At 37.6% G+C, this 23335-nt stretch overlaps 1 protein-coding gene across 1 annotated transcript in view; it reads right to left on the bottom strand.

Moving 5' to 3' along the window:
- The window catches only part of LOC150079975 (uncharacterized), a 187449-nt gene that overhangs the window by 82769 nt on the left and 81345 nt on the right, over positions 1 to 23335 (bottom strand). Inside the window, exon 9 of the mRNA XM_090383300.1 lies at positions 10756 to 10911. Within this exon, the coding sequence (XP_090239426.1) occupies positions 10756 to 10911 (156 nt within the window). The remainder of the gene's footprint in view (positions 1 to 10755; positions 10912 to 23335) is intronic.

Below are 23335 nucleotides of genomic sequence, written 5' to 3'. Positions count from 1 at the left end.
TAAAACTATTTTCAACATTTTTACTAATTGCACCAATACGACGCTCAGCTGTAAGGCGTGACATAGGAACCTATGCAATCGATTTATGCAGTTCTGTATTATCTGAATCCAAAACTTTAACCACTTCTTCCAAGTTTCTTTTAATAAATTCTCCTTATCCATATGGACGTTTGGCACAAGCAACATTCCAAGCTATCAAAAAACTAGCTTCGTTTGCTCTGTCATCTTCGCAACTAAAAGAGGACAAGAGTCCTTGTTGCTTATGAAGACCAGATTGCAAGGACTTAAGTTTCTCTGTTCGCAATTTTGAATTGAGTGGATATTGAGTTTAAAAGTGGGGATGACTTACTTCGTAATGTCGATGTAAATTGCTTACTTTGTAGTTTGCAATTGTAACTTTACAAATAAGACACAATGACTTTCCATTATTGTCAATAAAAGCAAAATTTTCTACCCATTCTTCTTGAAAGATTCTATTTTCTTGTTCGTATTTTCGTTTTTTGATATTTTCTGAAGTCATGTTCTCAAAAAATTTAAATAAATTTAATTCCAAAGTCTGAAATTGAAACTCTTATGGGAGGTTTGGTCACATTTTCTACCCACTGCAGGTGTAGTGTTGCACAAGTCCGCAGATGGCGCCAGCAGTGTAAATGTGCGCGGATTTATTTATAATCAAAATAAAAATAGCAAAATATCTAGACATAACAAAAAAATAAATACAGCATAAAATCCGCATAACAAAATATTAATTACTTAGTTAATTTAACAAGATTCAGTGAAAAAAGTTTCTGAAATAATAAAAAAAAAAAAAAACGGATTTAAATTTTCAATGGGAGCCGAACTTAACTCAATGAAGAGCCACATTTGCCCACCGTTGTTATATGACATCAGCCAGGCAAAAACACCGTTATTTCACCCATCCACTTACTCCAAATATTTATCAAGTTCTGCCTCGAATCTATTTAAGCTATCAACTTCTACAAAGACAGATGGAAGTTTGTTCCAGCAATCAACCACCCGCCGGCTAAAGGCAAACTTCCACACATCTATCCTACAACCAACTTTCCTCAATTTGAATTTATGCCCTCTCGGGTGATTATTCTGAGCAAGAGGAAGAATCTCATCAGCATTGACCATGTTCAAAGGCTTTATACAACTCAATCAGATCACCTCGCAGCTGCCTAGTTTCCACACACTAATTTGCAAAACTTAAGCCTTTATCATAAGAGCAACCCTTTGTTCCATTCACTAATCTCGTTGCCCTTCTCTGTACTCATTCCAACAGCTCTACATCCTTCTTAAAATGAGGCCTACAGACCTGTATACAGTACTCAAGGTGTGGCCTGACCATTGCCTTATATAAGGGGATAATCACATCCTTATCCCTGCTAGAACAATTCCTGTATATCATTGACAAGACACAATGAGCTATTCTTGCAGACCATCTGCATTGATCAGAAAACTTCATATCTGCCTACACAATTACCCCCAGGTCCTTTTCATTCTCTACCAGTGTCAGTGTGGTACCACAGAGTTGATACGTTACTCTGGCATTACTGCTTCCCATATGTAGTACTTTACATTTGTCAATATTAAACTTCATTTGCCACCTCTCAGCCCATCTGCTCAACTTTTCTAGATCCTGTTGCAGCAGTGTGCTGTCATTAGGTCATTAACAACCCTGCCAACCTTCATATCATCTGCAAACTTGGCCATTAAGCCTGATATACCATCATCAATATCATTTATAAATACAGAAAACAACAATGGATCCAACATTGAACCCTGAGAGACTCCACTAATAACATTAGTCCACGAAGAGCAGTGTCCACTGATTACCACTCTGTCTTCTCCCACTCAACCATCCCTTCATCCATAGCAGCAATTTGCCTCCACTGCTCCAATCTGTGCAGCAGTCTTCCATGTGCAATAGTATCAAAGGCTTTTCTAAGATCCAAATATATGATATCAAAGTTATTCTTTGCATCCAGTTGCTTTGTGACTACATCATAGTATCCAATCAAATTAGTCAGATAAGACTTCACCTTAACAAACACATGCTGTGTCCGAGCTGTAACTGAAGTCTTGTCTAGATGATCCTGCAATGCTTCTTTAACCAGTGCCTCCATTAATTTCCCTGGAACAGAAGTTAAACTAACAGGTCTGTAATTACCTGTCTCCCTTTGATTCTCCTTTGCAGATTGGGGTCACATTTGTACATATCAAGTCCACGGGTACCTCCCCTGAGTCCAGAAAAGCTCTCATAATTATGGCTAAGGGTTTGCTTACTTCCTTTGTTGCCTCCTTTAATAAAACTGAATAGATTCCATCCACCCAAGGTCACTTTTATGTTTATCTTGAACAATTTCTCCTCCACTTTACTCTCAGTTATTACAAATTTATCAAGCTTACTGCCAGAGTTGAATACACCTCTGGCATACCCCTCCCTGAATTAATCCTCATGTGTGAATGTCGATACAAAATAGTAGTAGTAGTATTATTATTATTAGTAACGGCCGTATGGTGCAAGAAAGCCTATGGCTTATGCTGCACCAGCCAAAAAAAAAAAAAAAAAAAATCCGAACAAAACAATGATAAAAACAAAAATTAAATAAATAAATAATAATAATTAATAAATAAATAAAAATAATAAAATGAAATTAAAAATTAAATAAAAAGGAAATTAATCCTATCATCCTATGCGCTTCCCTTACCCGAAAGTACTATCCAGATGACCTTTGAATTTCCCCAAACTGTCGGCCTCTACCACCCATGAAGGCAACTTATTCCAGTAATTTATAACTCGCTGGCTAAAAAAAAACTTCCTGCAGTCCAATCTAAACATTTCCCCGCGTAACTTGAATTTATGTCCCCTAGTTCTAGCATCATTTATAATCTTGAAAATTTTGTCCTCATTCATTTTACTGATGCCTCTCAGAGCCTTAAACACCTCAATCAAATCTCCTCTAAGGTGTCTAGTTTCCAAACTCTGCAACCCACATATTCGAAGTCTTTCTTCATAAGGACGCCCTTTTGCCGATCTCACGAGGCGAGTTACCCTTCTTTGCACCCTTTCAAGAAGCTCGATGTCTTTCTTTAGGTGCGGTCTCCATACTTGAACACAGTATTCCAAGTGTGGTCTAACATAGGCCTTATATAATGGGATTATCACGTCCCTATCTCTACTTGCAAAAGTTCGATAGATCATCGATAGGACACCATGGGCCTTCCTTGCAACCTGTTTACAATGCTCAGAGAATTTCATGTCTGACCGTATCGTAACACCCAAGTCTCTTTCCTCCAGTACTGGGTTTAGTTGAACTCCACCAAGTGAATAAGTTATTTTGGGATTACTGTTTCCCAGGTGTAATACCTTACACTTTGTTGGATTAAAGCACAGCTGCCGTTTTTCTGACCATTCTTGAAGTCTATCGAGGTCTCTCTGAAGAAGCTCAGCTTGACAGTGATCATTAACTACTCTACCAATTTTAACATCATCTGCAAATTTAGACATCACGCCCTCTATCCCTTCATCAATGTCGTTTATGAAAATTAAAAACAACAGTGGTCCTAATACTGATCCTTGGGGAACCCCACTTCTTACATCAACCCAATCTGAGGAATAGCCATTTATCACAACCCTCTGCCTCCTGCCCTGAAGCCATCCTTCTATCCATCTAAGGATTTTCCCAGTGATTCCAACCTGTTCCAGCTTATAAAGCAACCGCTCATGTGGGACTGAGGCAAAAGTTTTGCTGAAATCTAAATAAACAATTTCGAATTTATTCCCTAAATCCAGCTCGTGAGTGACCCTTTCGAAATAGCGAACCAGATTTGTTAAACATGATTTTCCCTTTACAAAACCGTGCTGAGTATCCTTGAGAATTTCAATTCGATCCAAATGATCCTGAATTCCACCCTTGATCATTGCCTCCATGATTTTCCCTACTACTGAAGTCAGACTGACAGGTTGATAATTTCGAACTTCACTTTTAGAACCACCCTTATGTATGGGAGATACATTTGCACTTTCCCAATCCAAGGGAATCTCCCCAGAGTCTAGTGATGCTCGCATAACCAGCCTCAGTGGTTCAATGCACTCGCTTGCCGCCTCTCTCAAGATTATAGGGTATATTCCATCAACTCCAGGAGCCTTACTAGTCTGTAGGCTTGAAAGTTTTTTCATTAAATAATCTTGCGAAATTTCAATATCATTAATTACATATTTTTTAACTTCGCTCCCACAATTTCCCATTGCCACAAAAGGCTTTTCATTTGTAAATATCGATGCAAAATAACTGTTGAGTTCATCTGCAACGGCAGCTGGTGTATTTATTACTATCCCCTTTCCCTTACGTAAAGGTCCAATCTGGTTTGTCCTGCTCTTCTTGGCATTTATATATGTGAAGAATTCTTTATCCCCCCTCTTTGCTCTGTTTGCTAGTGATTTCTCATAAACTGCCTTTGCCTGTCGAACCTTTTCTGTGGCTCTATTACACATCACCTTGTAGCTGTTATAGGCTTCAGTACTTTTTATTGCTCTGTAACGTTTCCATGCCACCTTTTTCTGCTCAAGTAATGTGGCAACTTCACTAGTCATCCAACTTGGAACCCTTCTCGTGGAGTATTTTTTTAATGGTATATACGCATTCAAGGCATCTGTGATTAATGTTTTAAAAGCGTACCACAGTTCAATTGTATTCATTCTCTGCGCGATATCTACCCAGTTAATAGAGGCCATGTAGTACCTTAAGGCATCATAATTTCCTTTTCTGAAATTAAAACCCATTCCTTTGCCTTTTACTTCTGCTACCTCTCTCGTCATCATCCACCGTAGAACTCCGTGATCACTTCCTGCTACTGGTTCATGTGATGCAAGAAAGCAAATGTATTTGCTTTCTTGCATCACATGAAGCAAATGTAGTGGCATGTGATGCAAGAAAGCAAATGTATGAGCTTATGCAGCATCAGCTAACCAAAAAAAAAAAAAAAAAAATCACACCATTCTCTCCAAATGCCTGTCCAGTTCCTCCTTAAATTTATTCAACCTATCAACTTCCACAACGACAGATGGAAGTTTGTTCCAGCAATTAACCACCCGCCAGCTAAAGGCAAATTTCTGCACATCTATTCTACATCTGTCTTTTCTTAATTTGAATTTATGCTCCCTTAGGTTCGTAATCTAAACAAGCGGAAGGATCCCATCAGAATTCAGCATGCTCAACCCATTCAAGGCCTTATATACCCCAATCAGATCACTGCACAGGTGCCTAGTCTCCAGCCACTGCAATTTGCAGAACTTAAGCCTCCCTTGGTAAGAGGATCCCTTCATTCCCCTCACCAATCTTGTTGCCCTTCTCTGTACACGCTCAGGCTTCTGTGTCACATGTTAATTTATATGTATCCTATGCATTTTTCTTCTCTGTCACATGACTAATTAGTTCATCTGACATCCATTTAGGCCTAAATCTTGAACAATATTTCTTTGTTGGTATGAAAAGTCTAGTGGCTTCCAAGATTAATTCTTTGAATGCTTCCCATTTTGAATTTGCTGTTGGTAACATCATCAGTTGGTTCCACCATATAGAATTTAAATACTGTCTCAGACAACCACAGTCACCTTTACGAAAGCAAAAATCCTTCCCTTTGATGATAGTTACCTCTTTGAGTAAATCCCACTTGAGCAAACTGTGATCCCTGCCACCTAGTGGTTCCTCTATCTGCAGATTTTTGATGCATGAAGAATCACTACTGATAATCAGATCAAGAGTATTACTCTCTCTAGTTGCCTCCTGAACATGCTGCTGTAGAAAACAATCGTTCAATAAATCCACAAAAGCCTTGCTAGTGTGTGAGAGACCAACCCACAAATTCCAGTCAATATCCGAAAAATTAAAATCCCCCATTATAAGACACTAATTTACTGGCCCACTATTTCTCTGCACAACTGCTCATTATACTCATCAGATTCATTAGACCTATAACACACACCTACTCTCATTTTTCCTTTCCCAGTTCTTATGTCACACCAAACAGACTCAACAATGCATTGTCCACCAACATCAATTGGATGCACTTCCTTAGATTTTCTGTGTTTCTTAACTAACAGCATAATGCCTCCTCCCTTCCTGTCCTGTCCATCCTTTCTGCATACATTGTACTCCACAAATTGCACTTCTGCACTTCTTATGTCTGTGTGACACCTTGTCTCTGATATCCCAACAATATCTGCCTTTGATATCTTGACTAGCACTTCAAGCTCATCGAATTTATTAACTATACTCCTAGCATTGGTGTACATGCAAGTATACATGCACCTGTTTCTACTCTTAGTCACCCTAACACAGCCCATGTATTTACTTGTTCCACTATGACTTTAGATTAACAGTAGCCTCTGGCAGAGGTGAAAGTGATTCTTGCACTGTTTCTATTGGAATGAGCTGCAGCCTGGAAAATAAGATGCAGGATATTTCAGAGACTGCTGGGAATCATTGGGGTACAAATAAACACATAGGTTGCGTTAGGGTAGCTAAGAAAAAGAACAGGTGCATGTATACTTGCGTGTACACCAATGCTAGGAGTTTAGTAAATAAATTTAATGAATTTTAGGTATTGCTCAAAACATCAAAGGTAGATATTGTGGGGATTTCAGAGACGGGGTTATTCTATTAGTTAAGAAATACATAAAATCCAAGGAAGTGAAGCCAGTCGACATTGCTGGACAGTGCAGTGTCGAGTCAGTTTGGTGTGACATAAGCACTGGGAGATCAAAATAGAGAGTAGGACTGTGCTATAGAACTAATGACTCTGATGAGTATAATAAGAAACTGTACAGGGAAATAGAGTGGGCCAGTAAATCTGAGAGTCCTATAATGGGGGATTTTAATTTCCCAGATATTGACTGGAATTTGGGGGCTGGTCACTCACACACTAGCAAGGCTTTTGTGGATTTATTGGATGATTGTTTTCTACATCAGCATGTTCGGGAGGCAATTAGAGGGAATAATACTCTTGATTTGATTATCAGTAGTGATTCTTCATGCATTAAGAATCTGCAGGTAAATGAACCACTAGGTGGCAGTGATCACAGTGTGCTGAAGTGGGATTTACTCAAAGAGGTAACTACCATTAGGAGTAAAGGGAAGCGTTATTGCTTTCGTAAAGGCGACTACAATGGACTGAGACAGTATTTAAATTTTATACAGTGGGACCAACTGATGATGTTACCAACAGCAAATTCAAAATGGGAAGCGGTCAAAGAACTTATCTTGGAAGCTACTAGGCTTACATACCAACTAAGAAATATTGTTCAAGATTTAGGCCTAAGTGGAAATCAGATGAACTAATGAGACATATGGCTGAGAAGAAAAATGCATGGGATACATACAAATTAACATGTGACACAGAAGCCTATGACAGATATAAGTTGATCTGTAACCAAGTTACAAAGGAGGTTAGGCAGGTGAAGGCAGATTACAAGAAATCTTTGGCAAGGGATGTAAAGAAAAACAGCAAAGAGTTCTTTACTTATGTAAACTCTAGAAGGAAGGGGATGAATCAGATTGGTCCACTTGATATTGATGGGTCAACTGTTGATGATCCTGCTCAGGTAGCTAACAAACTAAATGAATATTTTGCATCGACATTCACACATGAGGAGTTATTCAGCGAGGGGAATGCCAGAGGTGTACTCTGGCAGTAAGCTAGAGAATCTTGTAATAACTTAGAGTAAAGTGGAGGAGAAATTGTTGAAGATAAATACAAGAAAGGCACCTGGGGTGGATGGGATCTATCCAGTTATATTAAAGGAGGCAGCAAAGGAAGTAAGCAAACCCTTAGCCATAATTATGAGAGCTTCCTTGGACTCAGGGGAAGTACCCATGGACTGGAGATGTACAAATGTGCCCCCAATTCACATAGGAGGATCGAAGGGCGACACAAGTAATTATAGACCTGTTAGTTTAACTTCTGTTCCTGGAAAATTAATGGAGGCACTGGTTAAAGAAGCACTGCAGGATCATCTAGACAAGACTTCAGTTATAGCTCAGACACAGCATCGTTTTCTTAAGGGGAAGTCTTGCCTGACAAATTTGATTGGATACTATGATGCAGTCACAAAAGAACTGGATGCAGGGAATAACTTTGATATTATATACTTGGATCTTAGAAAGGCTTTTGATACTGTTCACATGGAAGACTGCTGCACAAATTGGAGCAGTGTGGCTTTGGAGGCAAATTGCTGCTATGGATAAAGGGGTGGTTGAGGGGGAGAAGACAGAGAGTGGTAATCAATGGACACTGCTCATCGTGGACTAATGTTATTAGTAGAGTCCCTCAGGGTTCAGTATTGGGTCCATTATTGTTTTCTGTATTTATAAATGATATTGATGATGGTATATCAAGCTTAATGTCCAAGTTTGCAGACGATACTAAGGTTGGCAGGGTTGTCAAGGACACTACTGGCACTATGCTACTGCAACAGGATCTGGAAAGGTTGAGCAGATGGGCTGAGAGGTGGCAAATGAAGTTTAACATTGACAAATGTAAAGTACTACATATGGGAAACAGCAACCCCAGAGCAACGTATCAACTCTGTGGTACTACACTGACAGTGGTAGAGAGTGAAAGGGACCTGGAGGTGGTTGTGCAGGCAGCTTTGAAGTTTTCTGAGCAGTGCAGATGGGCTGCAAGAGTAGTTCATGGTGTATTGTCGATGATATATAGGAATTTTTCTAGCAGGGATAAGGAGGTGATTATTCCCTTGTATAGGGCAATGGTCAGGCCACACCTAGAGTATTGTATACAGGTCTGGAGGCCTCATTTCAAGAAGGATGTAGAGATGCTGGAACGAGTACAGAGAAGGGCAACAAGATTAGTGAATGGAACAAAGGGGTGCTCTTGCAATTTTCATGTGCTCAAAGCACATGAAAATTGCAAGCTTGACAGAAGGTCTCAGCTCAATTGAAAAGTGCTTAAAAATTTTAGAAAACATAGACTCCAACGAAGAACGCGTTATAGCTACAAAGCAAGGAATAAAAAATTATTAGCTTGCTACGAAGAAATTCTGTGTGAAAAAAAGAAGGCGCTGTGTCATCAGACGAATTTGTTAGATTTTATGAAACCATCGACATTGAAATAACTTTTTTACGTAACTCATTTATTTTTTTAATACATAATTTGTATTAATATGTATAAATAAGTGCAATTTTATTAAATATTTTATTTTAAACTAGTGTTTTTGTTAGTCTTTGGTCACAATTAAACAAAATTTATATGTATTTATATGCAAAGTTGTACCCTGACTTACGCGAATTCGACTTAAGCGATCTTCGTTGGACCCACCTATCGCGTAACTTCGGGGTATTACTGTATTTATCAATGATATTGATGAAGGTATATCATACTTAATGTCAAAGTTTGAAGATGATACAAAGGTTGGTAGGGTTGTTAATGACAGTAATGGCAGTGTGCTATTGCAAGAGGATCTTGAAAATTTGAACAGATGGGCTGAGAAGTGGCAACCGAATTTTATCATTGACAAATGCAAAGTACTGCATATGGGCAGAAGTAACCCCAGAGGAATGTACCAACTGTGTGGTAGTACACCCATAGAGGTGGAGAATAAAAAGAACTAGGGTAAATGTGCAGTTAGATATGTGGTTCTCTGAGCAGTGCAAACAGGCTGCCAGAGCAGGTCATGGAGCTTTGTCAATGATATGTAGGAATTTTGCTAGCAGAGACAAGGAGGTGATTATCCCCTTGTATAAGGCAATGGTCAGGCCACACCTTGAGTACTGTATACAGCTCTAGAGGCCTCATTTTAGGAAGAATGTAGAGTTGCTAGAACAAGTACAGAGAAGGACAACAAAGTTGGTGAGAAGAACAAAGGGGATGTGCTTTCAAAGAAAGGCTTAAGTTCTGCAAGTTGCAGCATCTGGAGACTAGGCACCTGCGAGGTGATCTGATTGAGGTGTATAAGGTGTTGAATGCTTTGATCAGACTCAGTTCTGACAGGATACTTCCGCTTGCTCAGATTAAGAACCTGAGGGGGCTAAATTCAAATTGAGGAAAGACAGTTGTAGAATAGATGTGCAGAAGTTTGCCTTTAGCCAGCTGGTAGTTTCTTGTTGGTACAGACTTTCATCTGTTGCTGTGGAAGTTAATAGCTTAAATAAATTTAAGGCTGAACTAGACAAACATTTGGAGTGACCGGATGGGTGAAATGGGAAGGGCATTTTTTTGGCTGATGTTGTATAAGCTTGCTTTCTTGCATCATATGCCTGAACTAATGCTAATGCTAACTGATAAAGTTTTGGTTACGCTCTTTTCACAATCACAAAATTGTAATGCAAACACATTGTTCTGCACTCTGTTCTGGATCTGGACATGGTTAGTGGTATGTTAGAAAAACATTCTGACTTAAAACCCTGAATACAAAACACTGGCATGGAATGGGACAGATTTTTTTTTTTTTTAGCACTCACATGCCAAAAAAAAAAAAAATCTGTTACGCATATTCAAGCTGTAAACATGCTTGGATATGTTATGGATAACAAGCCAGACAACAGAGAAACAAATGCATTAATAAATTACACACCCACCCACCCACAGTAGTGCAGTCTGATTTACCAGGGATATGATATTCACACACCGTTGGAAGAAATGTACATGTTTAAAATTCTTAGAAAATCAATTCCATGAATTTTAGAATGTTTCTTCATCATTTTTAAATAAATTTAATTTGTTATAACTTACATCAAGTTCCTGCAACTGAAATTCCTTCTTACAATGGGGACATTTTGCATAATTCATAGGGCATCTGTTGATGTGTTCATCTAAAGCATTTCGATTCACTGCAACATTACAATGTGGGCAGCTGGTCTTGGCTAAACTACATTTACTTTCGTGTTCCTATAGATGATATAAAATATGGTGGGATGATTCTGTATACAGTAATTACAGAAAATGCAGTATTAATTCATGCCTAAATTCAAATTGTTTAAGAATAACTAAAACATAACATTTAATTAATTGTCTGCATTAATCTTAAAATAAATTTTTAAAAAAATCTGTCTCACTCATACACACATGCATAGCCTAAAAACTTTGTGATTATATTCAGATCAGTGTTATAGTAATGGCAATATAATATTTGTCATAACTCCGAACCATTACAGGGCCTTTCTGCAGAATAAATGTTATTCTGCATCACGAACATTTAGAAGATTCTAGTAACATATTAATTATGAAATAAAAGGCTGCTTACATATGGAAAGTTGCAAATAAGGATATTTTAAAAGAATTATTTGCCGGTAAACTACACAAATATTTAATCTAACTTACATCTAAGTCTTTCTTTCTAAAAATTTTTAAACAATGTGGACAATGTGTCTTCATCTGTGGACAGACTTTAGTGATATGTTCATCCAAATCCTTGCGGCATATTTCAGCTTTACAAAGTGCACAGTTGCCTGTGGCTAAATCACATGTACGCTCATGTGTCTATTTAAAAAAAATGAGGGGGACTTCTCAATTTATTCATTATCAGTAAAGCAAAACAAAGTAAATATTAATTAAATATTATTTCTGTAGTAATAACAAAAAATGATTACTCAGAAACAGTATTTACACTAACCAATTGTAATTAATGTCACTCCAGAATATGAAATGACTTTTACATTTATTGATATGTGCCAAAAACAATATGCAAAAACAGCAATACTAGATAATTTATAAACTTTCACTGAGCAAAAATATCTCTAAAGCTACACATATAGAAACTGTGGGCTCTGACCACATAGAAGTAAAAATGAAATGGAGCATGATTATTAAACAAACAATAAGAGGAGTACAACGATGACTTAATCGGCCATTATCACTAATATGAATAATTATTGCATATGGAGGATTTTCACAAATTCTCACATTAATTCTGTTAAAATAACCATTGATTTTGTTCAGTATCATGATAAATGTAGTCTACCAAGTCACGGTAACAATTACATGAGAATACAACTACGCAATTTCAATGCAAATGTTATTAAAATAATGAACAGTGTATAGAGGCAGTTAAAAAAGTTTAACCTTCAAAAGGTATTATATCTTCTGAAGGTTAACTTGTGCAGGGTTAACCTAATGTAAAGCACAGCTGCAACCATTTGAATTTTGAAAAGCCATAGTTATCTGGGGCTCCGCAAGGAAATTTTAGAATGTTAACATTTTTTTTAAAAGTATAAAATTGAATCAGAATGCACTGTACATAAAAGTAAAAAGTAAATTTGGCCCTTTCTGAGTGACCTTGGACTGTCAAAGTGCATGTTATATATGTAAAGATCTAGTGCTAGTGACCGATTATATGGGCTGTGTTAGAGTTACTATAAACATAAACATGTATACATACTAATGATAGGAGTACAATACAGAAATTTTGTGAATGTGAAGACCTGGAATATCAGAATATCAGAAAATTGATGCCACACATGTATATATATATACATGTGTGGCATCAATTCTGCATCACTCTGTGATGCAGAATTTGAATAAAGTGATTATATATACAGAAAGGACAAACATCTTAGGATGGGAAAGTCATGTTCTTTTTTAAAAAGCACATACTCATATGTTCTAAAATGATACACCCAGCTGACATGACCATTTTAAGAAGGGATTTTGCAGAAGCAAAATCCCTTCCTTTTACCCTTAACATTGGTTATACCTTTAAATAAATCCTAGAGCAATGAGTATAATTAACAGACAAATAGAGCAGACAGCAAATGGGATAATGGGAGATTAACTTTTCAGACATCAAATAGAACTTGTGAATTGGTCACAACCACAGCAGTTGAACATTTTTGGAGTTAATAGATGACTGCTTACTATACCAGCATGTTAGAGAGGTGAGGTAACTAGAGTGTTGCAGTCACATTTGTAGAAGCAAAATCCCTTCCTTTTACCCTTAACATTAGTTATACCTTTAAATAAATCCTACATGATTACTATGATTAGTGTCATCTAGTGGCACTTTTGCCTGAACATTCTTAATACATTGAACTGATATCAAGTGGCAATGCACATATTAAAGAATGTTTAGGTAATTAGATGGCAGTGATCATAGTATTCATACAGGACTTATTTAAAGGTATAGCTAATGTTAAGGGTAAAAGGGTGGGATTTTGCTTTTGCAAAGGTGACAGTCTTGGGTAGTTTTAAAAATTCATTTCAGTGGGACCAAATAATGTTAATAACTGAAAATGGGAAATAACTAGAAAACCTACTGAGCTTTTTTATACTAACTAAGAAATGCTGTTCAATGTGTAGACCTAAATGAAACTTACAAAATGGAAAAAAAATTTGTGAAATAAAAACTGATGAAATGGAAAAGAACTGACAAGACTAGTGGCAGAGAAGAAAACTGCATGGAATGATGATAAATTATCAGCCAATGCAGAAACCTACAGTAAGTACAAACTCATTAGCAATCAAGTCATTAAGGGGGTTAGGCAAGCTAAGAAAGATTACAAGAAATCTTTGGCTAAGAATAAATAAAAAAAAAAAAAAAAAAACCTTAACAAAGAATTTTTTGCTTTACACTAGAAGGAAAGGGATGAACCACACTGACACACTAGATATGAATGCTATAACTACTGATGATCTTGTTCAGGTTGCTCACATGCTGATTAAACATTTTGCATTTACATTCACAAGTTAAAAAAGTTTTTAGGGTTGGGATAGCAAAGGTTTTCCTAATTATAACTGAGAGTTAAATGATGCTATGATAATTGAAAGGAAGCTGGAACAGAAATTAAAGTTAAAGGCAAATGGAAGCAAACAAATTAAAAGAAACAGCAACAGAGATAAGAAAACTTTAAGCCATAATTATGAGAGCATCCTTGATTCAGAGGTGTTTGCTACAGACTGGAGTTGTGAAAATGTCTCTCCAATTCACAAAGGAGCAATGAGCACAATAATGCACTTATCAGCAGTGACTAGCTACTGTGAGGTAGCCATAAAGGAAATGAATGCAGAAAATAATTTTGATATATCATATATTAGATTTCAGTAAAGCTCTTGATACTTTTCCACATGAAAATAATTGTTGTACAAACTAAATCAGCATGGCCATTGGAGGCAATTATTACTCTGGATAAAGGAATATATTAATTAAGTGGCAGTAGACAGATATGGGCTATTAATGGTATAATGGTATGAGTGGAATCCTAGAGGGTATAGTGGTGCCTCCCCCTACTTAATGATATTGATATAGGCATATCAAGCATAACTCTGCTGGCGCCTCCGTAGCCAGGTGGGAAGGAGCAGCAGTGCGTAGCACACGCTTCTTGATTAGACCGGGGTTCGAGCCCGTCACCACCAAATACGGAGGATGCGGAAAGGTCATTCAGGGAATGACCACCGCATATCCCGGAGCAATATGGCCTTAGTTGCTAATGCTCCTAAAAACCAAATAACAACAACAACAACAACAACATAACTCTGCTCATGTTACAAAGGTGGACAGAGAAGTAAATAACAGTTCAGAATATTCTACTCTGACAAGATCTAAAAAAATTAGATATATAAATAGGGTAAAAAGTGTCAGCTGAGATTTAACAATAAATGCAAAATACTTCATCTGGGTAGCAATCCCAGAATAACATACTGTTTGGATGGCACCAAGGTAGTGGAAAATAAGAAAGACCTGGGGATAATTGTAGTCTTTCATGTACCAAAGACACTCTGCTAGTAAAGTTCATGCAGGTTCTGAAACAATAATATGCAGGAATTGCACAGCAGGGACAAAGACATAATATCGTTGCATAAGGCAACATCTTGAATAATGCACACAGGTATGGAAGCCACATTTTAGGATGTGGATCTGTTGGAAACAGGTATAGAAAAGAGCAACGAGACTACCTTTTATAACTCATAACTTTGTAAAAGTTACAAAAGGTACTCTTACAAAGGAGTTGTAAATTGCAACACCTGGAAACTTAACACCTACGAGGAAATCTGATTGAAGAAGTATTTAAAGCTTTAAAGAATTGAGTAAACTAAATGCTAGTACCCTTACTCTTTTTTGGAATAACATATGCACACGGGAACAAATTAAAATTGTAAAAGAATGGTTGCAGGATGGATGTGCAGAAATTTAATTTTAGCAAGAGAGCAACTGATTGTTAAAATAAGCTTCCATCTGGTAGATGGTATAAAGTGGATAGTTTGAATAAATTTAAATAATGACTGGACAAATTTTAGAAGGAATGGACAAATGTAATGGGTAGTTGTTTTTTTTTTTCCTTTTAATCTCTAAAATTAGAATTGATTAAATAATATTCATAAGCTGTAGACAGACAAGAGTGTCAACTACTTTAAGCATACAGCAAAACCTTTTTAGCTGACTATATTGAGGCTAAATCTGATTTCCCATTAAACTTTATGCAAATGCTACAGTATAAAAAAAAAAAAAAAAAAAAATTCAAAATTTGTTATGTCATATAGTTACAGGAAACAGCTCTTTGCACTCTGAGCTTACTTACAGTATGAAGAGCTATAGAGCACCATTTTGTTGAATGCTCAGATGACTCCCTACTAATATTGACTGGATATTGACTGGAATTTGTGGGTTGGTCACTCACACACTAGCAAGGCTTTTGTGGATTTATTTGATGATTGTTTTCTACACCAGCACGTTCGGGAGGCAACTAGAGGGAGTAATACTCTTGATCTGATTATCAGTAGTGATTCTTCATGCATTAAGAATCTGCAGATAAAGGAACCACTAGGTGGCAGTGATCACAGTGTGCTGAAGTGGGATTTACTCAAGGAGGTAACTACCATCAGAGGTAAAGGGAAGGGTTTTTGCTTTCATAAAGGCGACTATGATGGTCTGAGACAGTATTTAAATTCTATACAGTGGGACCAACTGATGATGTTACCAACAGCAAATTCAAAATGGGAAGCATTCAAGGAACTAATCTTGGAGGCTACCAGGCTTTACATACCAACTAAGAAATATTGTTCAAGGTTCAGGCCTAAACGTTTGTCAGATGAACTGATAATGAGACATATGGCAGAGAAGAAAAATGCATGGGATACATACAAATTAATGGGTGACATGGAAGTCTATGATGGATATAAGTTGGTCTGTAACCAAGTCACAAAGGAGATTAGACAGGCAAAGGCAGATTATGAGAAATCCTTGGCAAAGGATGCAAAGAAAAACAGAAGAGTTCTTTACCTATTTAAACTCAAGAAGGAAAGGGATGAATCAGATTGGTCCACTGGTTGTTGATGGTTCAACAGTTGAGGATCCTGCTCAGGTGGCTAACAATCTAAATGAGTATTTTGCATCTACATTCACACATGAGGAGTTATTCAGGAAGGGGAATGTCGTAGGTGAAGTAAACATTGGCAGTGAGCTAGATGATTTTCTAATAACTGAGAGGAAAGTGGAGGAGAAATTGTTGAGGATAAACATAAAAAAGGCACCCGGGGTGGATGGGATCTATCCAGTTATATTAAAGGAGGCAGCAAAGGAAGTAAGCAAACCCCTAGCCATAATTATGAGAGCTTCTTTGGACTCAGGGGAGGTACCCATAGACTGGAGATGTGCAAATATAACCCCAATTCACAAAGGAGGATCAAAGGCTGACACAAGTAATTATAGACCTGTTAGTTTAACTTCGGTTCCAGGAAAATTAATGGAGGCACTGGTTAAGGAAGCACTGCAGGATCATCTAGACAAGAATTCAGTTATATCTCAGACACAGCATGGTTTTGTTAAGGGCAGGTCTTGTCTGACCAATTTGATTGGATACTATGATGTAGTCACAAAAGAACTGGATGCAGGGAATAACTTTGATATTATATATTTGGATCTTAGAAAGGCTTTTGATACTGTTGTGCATGGAAGACTGCTGCACAAATTGGAGCAGTGTGGCATTGGAGGCAAATTGCTGCTGTGGGTAAAGGGGTGGCTGAGGGGGAGAAGACAGAGAGTGGTAATCAATGGACACTGCTCAACTTCGACTAATGTTATTAGTGGAGTTCCTCAGGGTTCAATGTTGGGTCCATTGTTGTTTTCTGTATTTATAAATGATATTGATGATGGTATATCAAGCTTAATGTCCAAGTTTGCCGACGATACAAAGGTTGGCAGGGTTGTTAAGGACACTACTGATGCTATGCTGCTGCAACAGGATCTGGAAAGGTTGAGCAGATGGGCTGAGAGGTGGCAAATGAAGTTTAACATTAACAAATGTAAAGTACTACATATGGGAAACAGTAACCCCAGATCAACATATCAACTCTGTGGTACTATGCTGACAGTGGTAGAGAATGAAAAGGACCTGAGGGTAATTGTGCAGGCAGATATGAAGTTCTCTGAGCAGTGCAGACGAGCTGCAAGAGTAGCTCATGGTGTCTTGTCAATGATATACAGGAATTTTTCTAGCAGGGATAGGGATGTGATTATTCCCTTGTATAAGGCATTGGTCAGGCCACACCTTGAGTACTGTATACAGGTCTGGAGGCCTCATTTCAAGAAGGATGTAGAGCTGCTGGAACGAGTACAGAGAAGGGCAACAAGATTAGTGAATGGAACAAAGGGTTGCTCTTACGAAGAAAGGCTTAAGTTTTGCAAATTACAGAGTCTGGAGACTAGGCATTGGCGAGGTGATCTGATAGAGGTGTATAAGACTTTGAATGGCTTGAGCATGCTCAATGCCGATGGGATTCTTCCTCTTGCTCAGAATAATCGCCTGAGAGGGCATAAATTCAAATTGAGGAAGGACGGATGTCGGATAGATGTGCGGAAATTTGCCTCTAGCCAGCGGGCAGTTGGTTTTTGGAATAGACTTCCATCACTTGTTGTTGAAGTTCATAGCCTAAACAAATTTAAGGCTCAGCTGGACAGGTATTTCGAACGAACGAAGGGGTGAAATGGGAGTAGTGGTTGTGTTGTGTTTTTTTTTTTTTTTTTTTTTTGGCTGATGCTGAATAAGCTTGCTTTCTTGCATCATATGCCTCTACTAATGCTAATGCTAATGTCTGACATGCTGGGCAGGCTGAAAGTTGAAGGCAACAAAAATCCTGGCTTCCAGCATTTGCTTTACTGTGAAAATATTTTAAATGATGGTAAACACCGTCAGACTGAAACATCAGCTCCTGTATGGTCAAAAAAAGTGGTTCAGTGGATGCTGTACATTTTGAAATCTTAAATTGGGGTTCATTTATGATGATATACTGTATTTGCACTTAATTTCCAATTTTATCCAATATAAAACTCAAAGAGGGCACTTTTTTGTAAACTAAATGTTTTCTTATGTGTCCCAATGATTTGTGTTCCTTCTGATTGCTCATATGTGTACATATTAGTATTAGTATTAGTAACGGCCGTATGGTGCAAGAAAGCCTATGGCTTATGCTGCACCAGCCAAAAAAAAAAAAAAAAATCCGAACAAAACAATGATAAAAACAAAAATTAAATAAATAAATAAATAATAATAATTAATAAATAAATAAAAATAATAAAATGAAATAAAAAATAAATAAAAAGGAAACTAATCCTATCATCCTATGCGCTTCCCTTACCCGAAAGTACTATCCAGATGACTTTTGAATTTCCCCAAACTGTCGGCCTCCACCACCCATGAAGGCAACTTATTCCTGTAATTTATAACTCGCTGGCTAAAATAAAACTTCCTGCAGTCCAATCTAAACATTTCCCCCCGTAACTTGAATTTATGTCCCCTAGTTCTAGCATCATTTATAATCTTGAAAATTTTGTCCTCATTCATTTTACTGATGCCTCTCAGAGCCTTAAACACCTCAATCAAATCTCCTCTAAGGTGTCTAGTTTCCAAACTCTGCAACCCACATATTCAAAGTCTTTCTTCATAAGGACGCCCTTTTGCCGATCTCACCAAGCGAGTTACCCTTCTTTGCACCCTTTCAAGAAGCTCGATGTCTTTCTTTCTTTAGGTGCGGTCTCCATACTTGAACACAGTATTCCAAGTGTGGTCTAACATAGGCCTTATATAATGGGATTATCACGTCCCTATCTCTACTTGCAAAAGTTCGATAGATCATCGATAGGACACCATGGGCCTTTCTTGCAACCTGTTTACAATGCTCAGAGAATTTCATGTCTGACCGTATCGTAACACCCAAGTCCCTTTCCTCCAGTACTGGGTTTAGTTGAACTCCACCAAGTGAATACGTTATTTTGGGATTACTGTTTCCCAGGTGTAATACCTTACACTTTGTTGGATTAAAGCACAGCTGCCAATTTTCTGACCATTCTTGAAGTCTATCTAGGTCTCTCTGAAGAAGCTCAGCTTGACAGTGATCATTAACTACTCTACCAATTTTAACATCATCTGCAAATTTAGACAAAACGCCCTCTATCCCTTCATCAATGTCGTTTATGAAAATTAAAAACAACAGTGGTCCTAATACTGATCCTTGGGGAACCCCACTTCTTACATCAACCCAATCTGAGGAACAGCCATTTATCACAACCCTCTGCCTCCTGCCCTGAAGCCATCCTTCTATCCATCTAAGGATTTTCCCAGTGATTCCAACCTGTTCCAGCTTATAAAGCAACCGCTCATGTGGGACTGAGTCAAAAGCTTTGCTGAAATCTAAATAAACAATGTCGAAATTATTCCCTAAATCCAGCTTGTGAGTGACCCTTTCGAAATAGCGAACCAAATTTGTTAAACATGATTTTCCCTTTACAAAACCATGCTGAGTATCCTTGAGAATTTCAATTCGATCCAAATGATCCTGAATTCTACCCTTGATCATTGCCTCCATGATTTTCCCTACTACTGAAGTCAGACTGACAGGTCGATAATTTCCCACTTCACTTTTAGAGCCACCCTTATGTATGGGAGATACATTTGCACTTTTCCAATCCAAGGGAATCTCCCCAGAGTCTAGTGATGCTCGCATAATTAGCCTCAGTGGTTCAATGCACTCGCTTGCCGCCTCTCTTAAGATTATAGGGTATATTCCATCAACTCCAGGAGCCTTACTGGTCTGTAGGCTTGAAAGTTTTTTCATTAAATAATCTTGCGAAATTTCAATATCATTAATTACATATTTTTTAACTTCGCTCCCACAATTTCCCATTGCCACAAAAGGCTTTTCATTTGTAAATATCGATGCAAAATAACTGTTGAGTTCATCTGCAACGGCAGCTGGTGTATTTATTACTATCCCCTTTCCCTTACGTAAAGGTCCGATCTGGTTTGTCCTGCTCTTCTTGCCATTTATATATGTGAAGAATTCTTTATCCCCCCTCTTTGCTCTGTTAGCTAGTGATTTCTCATAAACTGCCTTTGCCTGTCGAACCTTTTCTGTGGCTCTATTACACATCACCTTGTAGCTGTTATAGGCTTCAGTACTTTTTATTGCTCTGTAACTTTTCCATGCCACCTTTTTCTGCTCAAGTAATGTGGCAACTTCACTATTCATCCAACTTGGAACCCTTCTCGTGGAGTATTTTTTTAATGGTATATACGCATTCAAGGCATTTGTGATTAATGTTTTAAAAGCGTACCACAGTTCAATCGTATTCATTCTCTGCGCGATATCTACCCAGTTAATAGAGGCCATGTAGTACCTTAAGGCATCGTAATTTCCTTTTCTGAAATTAAAACCCATTCCTTTGCCTTTTACTTCTGCTACCTCTCTCGTCATCATCCACCGTAGAACTCCATGATCACTTCCTGCTACTGGTTCCTCTACTGTCAGCGCTGTTATGTCATCTGATTCATGTGTGATGATGAGGTCTAGGATATTCTTTTCTCTAGTACTTTCCCTGACATGTTGATACAAATAACAGTCATCTAGTTGATTTAAAAATTTTGTTCCCCATGTCGAGTTTTCTTCCCATTTACTCCAATCAATTAGAGGCAAATTGAAATCACCCATAATAAGGCATTGACGCTTACTTGCCCATTCCATTTGCATGTAGAGGCTTTTGTCATAGTCTTCACAATCACCTGGTCTGTAGATTACTCCTACTCGCATTGTACCTTTGCTTCCAACTATCTCACACCATACAGACTCTATACTAGCATGTGAAATGTCTGAATCCGGGAAAGCTCTCGTCACACTCAGGCTGCTTCTGATAAGAAGCATTACCCCACCACCCCTTCTATCTACTCTATCCTTCCTAAATACATTATACAAGCCGTACTGAAACTCATCATCCCCAATTTCCCGGTGGCACTGATATGAGCAATCAGAAGCTCATATGTGTACATATGAGCAATCTGAAGGAACAATAACTATTGTTTAAGAAGTGTTTCTCACATCCTAGGATCAATAAAAATTCCAGTTAAGAAAGTAGCATTAAAAACAGGGATGCAGGATGAACTTGAAGATTTATTTCTTGCACTGTCACAACACACACTATTTCAGAAAATCTGTTTCATCAGCAAGGAATAGGATAAACAAAGCCAAAAAGGAAATGGAAAGAAGATAACAGGAAACTGAACCATCCACAAACTACTATACATTTTCATGGCAGCAGCTTATGGATGGTCACTGAAAAAGATATCTGATATAATGAATAAATGAAAATAAAACATAAATTTGATTGAGACCAAAAGACAGAATTTATTTTAAGAAATCTGACAAATCTCCATAAATATTCACTTCTATTTTCTTCATTCGGAGTGTTATTTATTTCGTTAATAAAAGAACACACGTGTTGTTATTTGGATAAATTAAATAAAATGTACAAAACAATGAGAAGCATTGTTTACTTTATTTTTTCCCAATTTGGGGAAAAATCCTTACTGACTGGATAAGAAAAAGAAAGAGATCACAAATTTTAAATAAGTGTAACAAAACTGGGGAAGGTAATGTATTAGGATAGAAATTTCATTCTACAAATCTCAAACTTGCAAGCATATATATTTAGAGTATATTATTCTGGTAGTATACACAATGAATAATGTAATAATGACCATCAATATATTTATGATGATTAAATCACTATTAGATTATGAGAAATCTTTGGCAAAGGATGGAAAGAAAAACAGCAAAGAGTTCTTTACTTATGTAAACTCTAGAAGGAAAGGGATGAATCAGATTGGACCACTTAACGTAGATGGGTTGATTATTGATGGTTGTGATTAGGTAGCTGATAAACTGATAAACTAAATTTTGCATCTACATTCACACATGAGGAGTTATTCAATGACGGGAATGCCAGACATTTATCAAACTAACAGGGAGATAAGTAATTTTGTAATAACTGAGAGCAAAGTGGAGGAGAAATTTTGAAGTTAAACATAAGGAAAGCACTTCGGGATGGACATTATCTATCCAGTTATATTAAAGGAGGCAGCAAAGGAAGTAAGCGAACCCTTTGCCATAATTATTAGATGCCTCCATAGCCAGGTAGCATGAGCGGCAGTGCGTAGCACACACTTCTTGATTACGCCGGGGTTCGAGCCGGTCACCACCAAATACGGAGGATGCAGAAAGGTCAGGGAATGACCACCGCATATTCCTGGAGCAATATGGCCTTAGTTGCTAATGCTCCTAAAAACCAAATAACAAACAAACAAACATAATTATGAGAGCTTCCTTGGACTCCAGAGAGGTCCCCATGGAACGGAAGTGACAAATGTATCACCAATTCACAAAGGGGGTTCACAAAAGGTGACAAGTAACTATAGACCTGTTAGTTTAACTTGTGTTCCAGGGAAAAATAATGGAGTCACTGGTTAAAGAAGCATTACAGGATCATCTAGATCAATGGGAATGTTAAAAGGAGATCTTGTCTGACCAATTTGATTGGATACTATGATGTGGCCACAAAGAAACTGAATGTCAAAAATAATTTTGATATCACATACTTGGATTTCAGGAAAGCTTTTGATACTGTTGCACATGGAAGACAGCTGTACAAATTGGAGAGGTGTGGCATTAAGGGTAAATTGCTACAATGGATAAAGGAATGGTTGAGTGGGAGACGACAGAATGGTAATCAATGGACATTGCTCTTTGTGGACAAATGTTATTAATGGAGTTCCCCAGGGTTTGGTGCTGGGCCCATTGTTGTTTTGTGTATTCATCAATGATATTGATGAAGGAATATCAGAATTAATGTCCAAGTTTGAAGATGATACAAAGGTTGGCAGGGTTGTTAACGACAGTAAAGACAGTATTCTACTCCAATGGACCTAGATAAGTTGGGCAAATGGGCTGACAAGTGGCAACTGGAGTTTAACATTTACAAATGCAAAGTACTGCATATGAGTAGCAATAACCCAACAGAAACGTACCAACTGTGTGGTACTACACTCAGGGAAGT

Source organism: Mastigoproctus giganteus, chromosome 10 (genome assembly GCF_048544385.1).
Source record: "Mastigoproctus giganteus isolate SK-2022 chromosome 10, ASM4854438v1, whole genome shotgun sequence".
In the NCBI taxonomy this organism is placed as follows: Eukaryota; Metazoa; Arthropoda; class Arachnida; order Uropygi; family Thelyphonidae; genus Mastigoproctus; species Mastigoproctus giganteus.
Note: the sequence above shows the minus strand (reverse complement) of the source record. Positions and strands in the feature narration are given on the sequence as shown.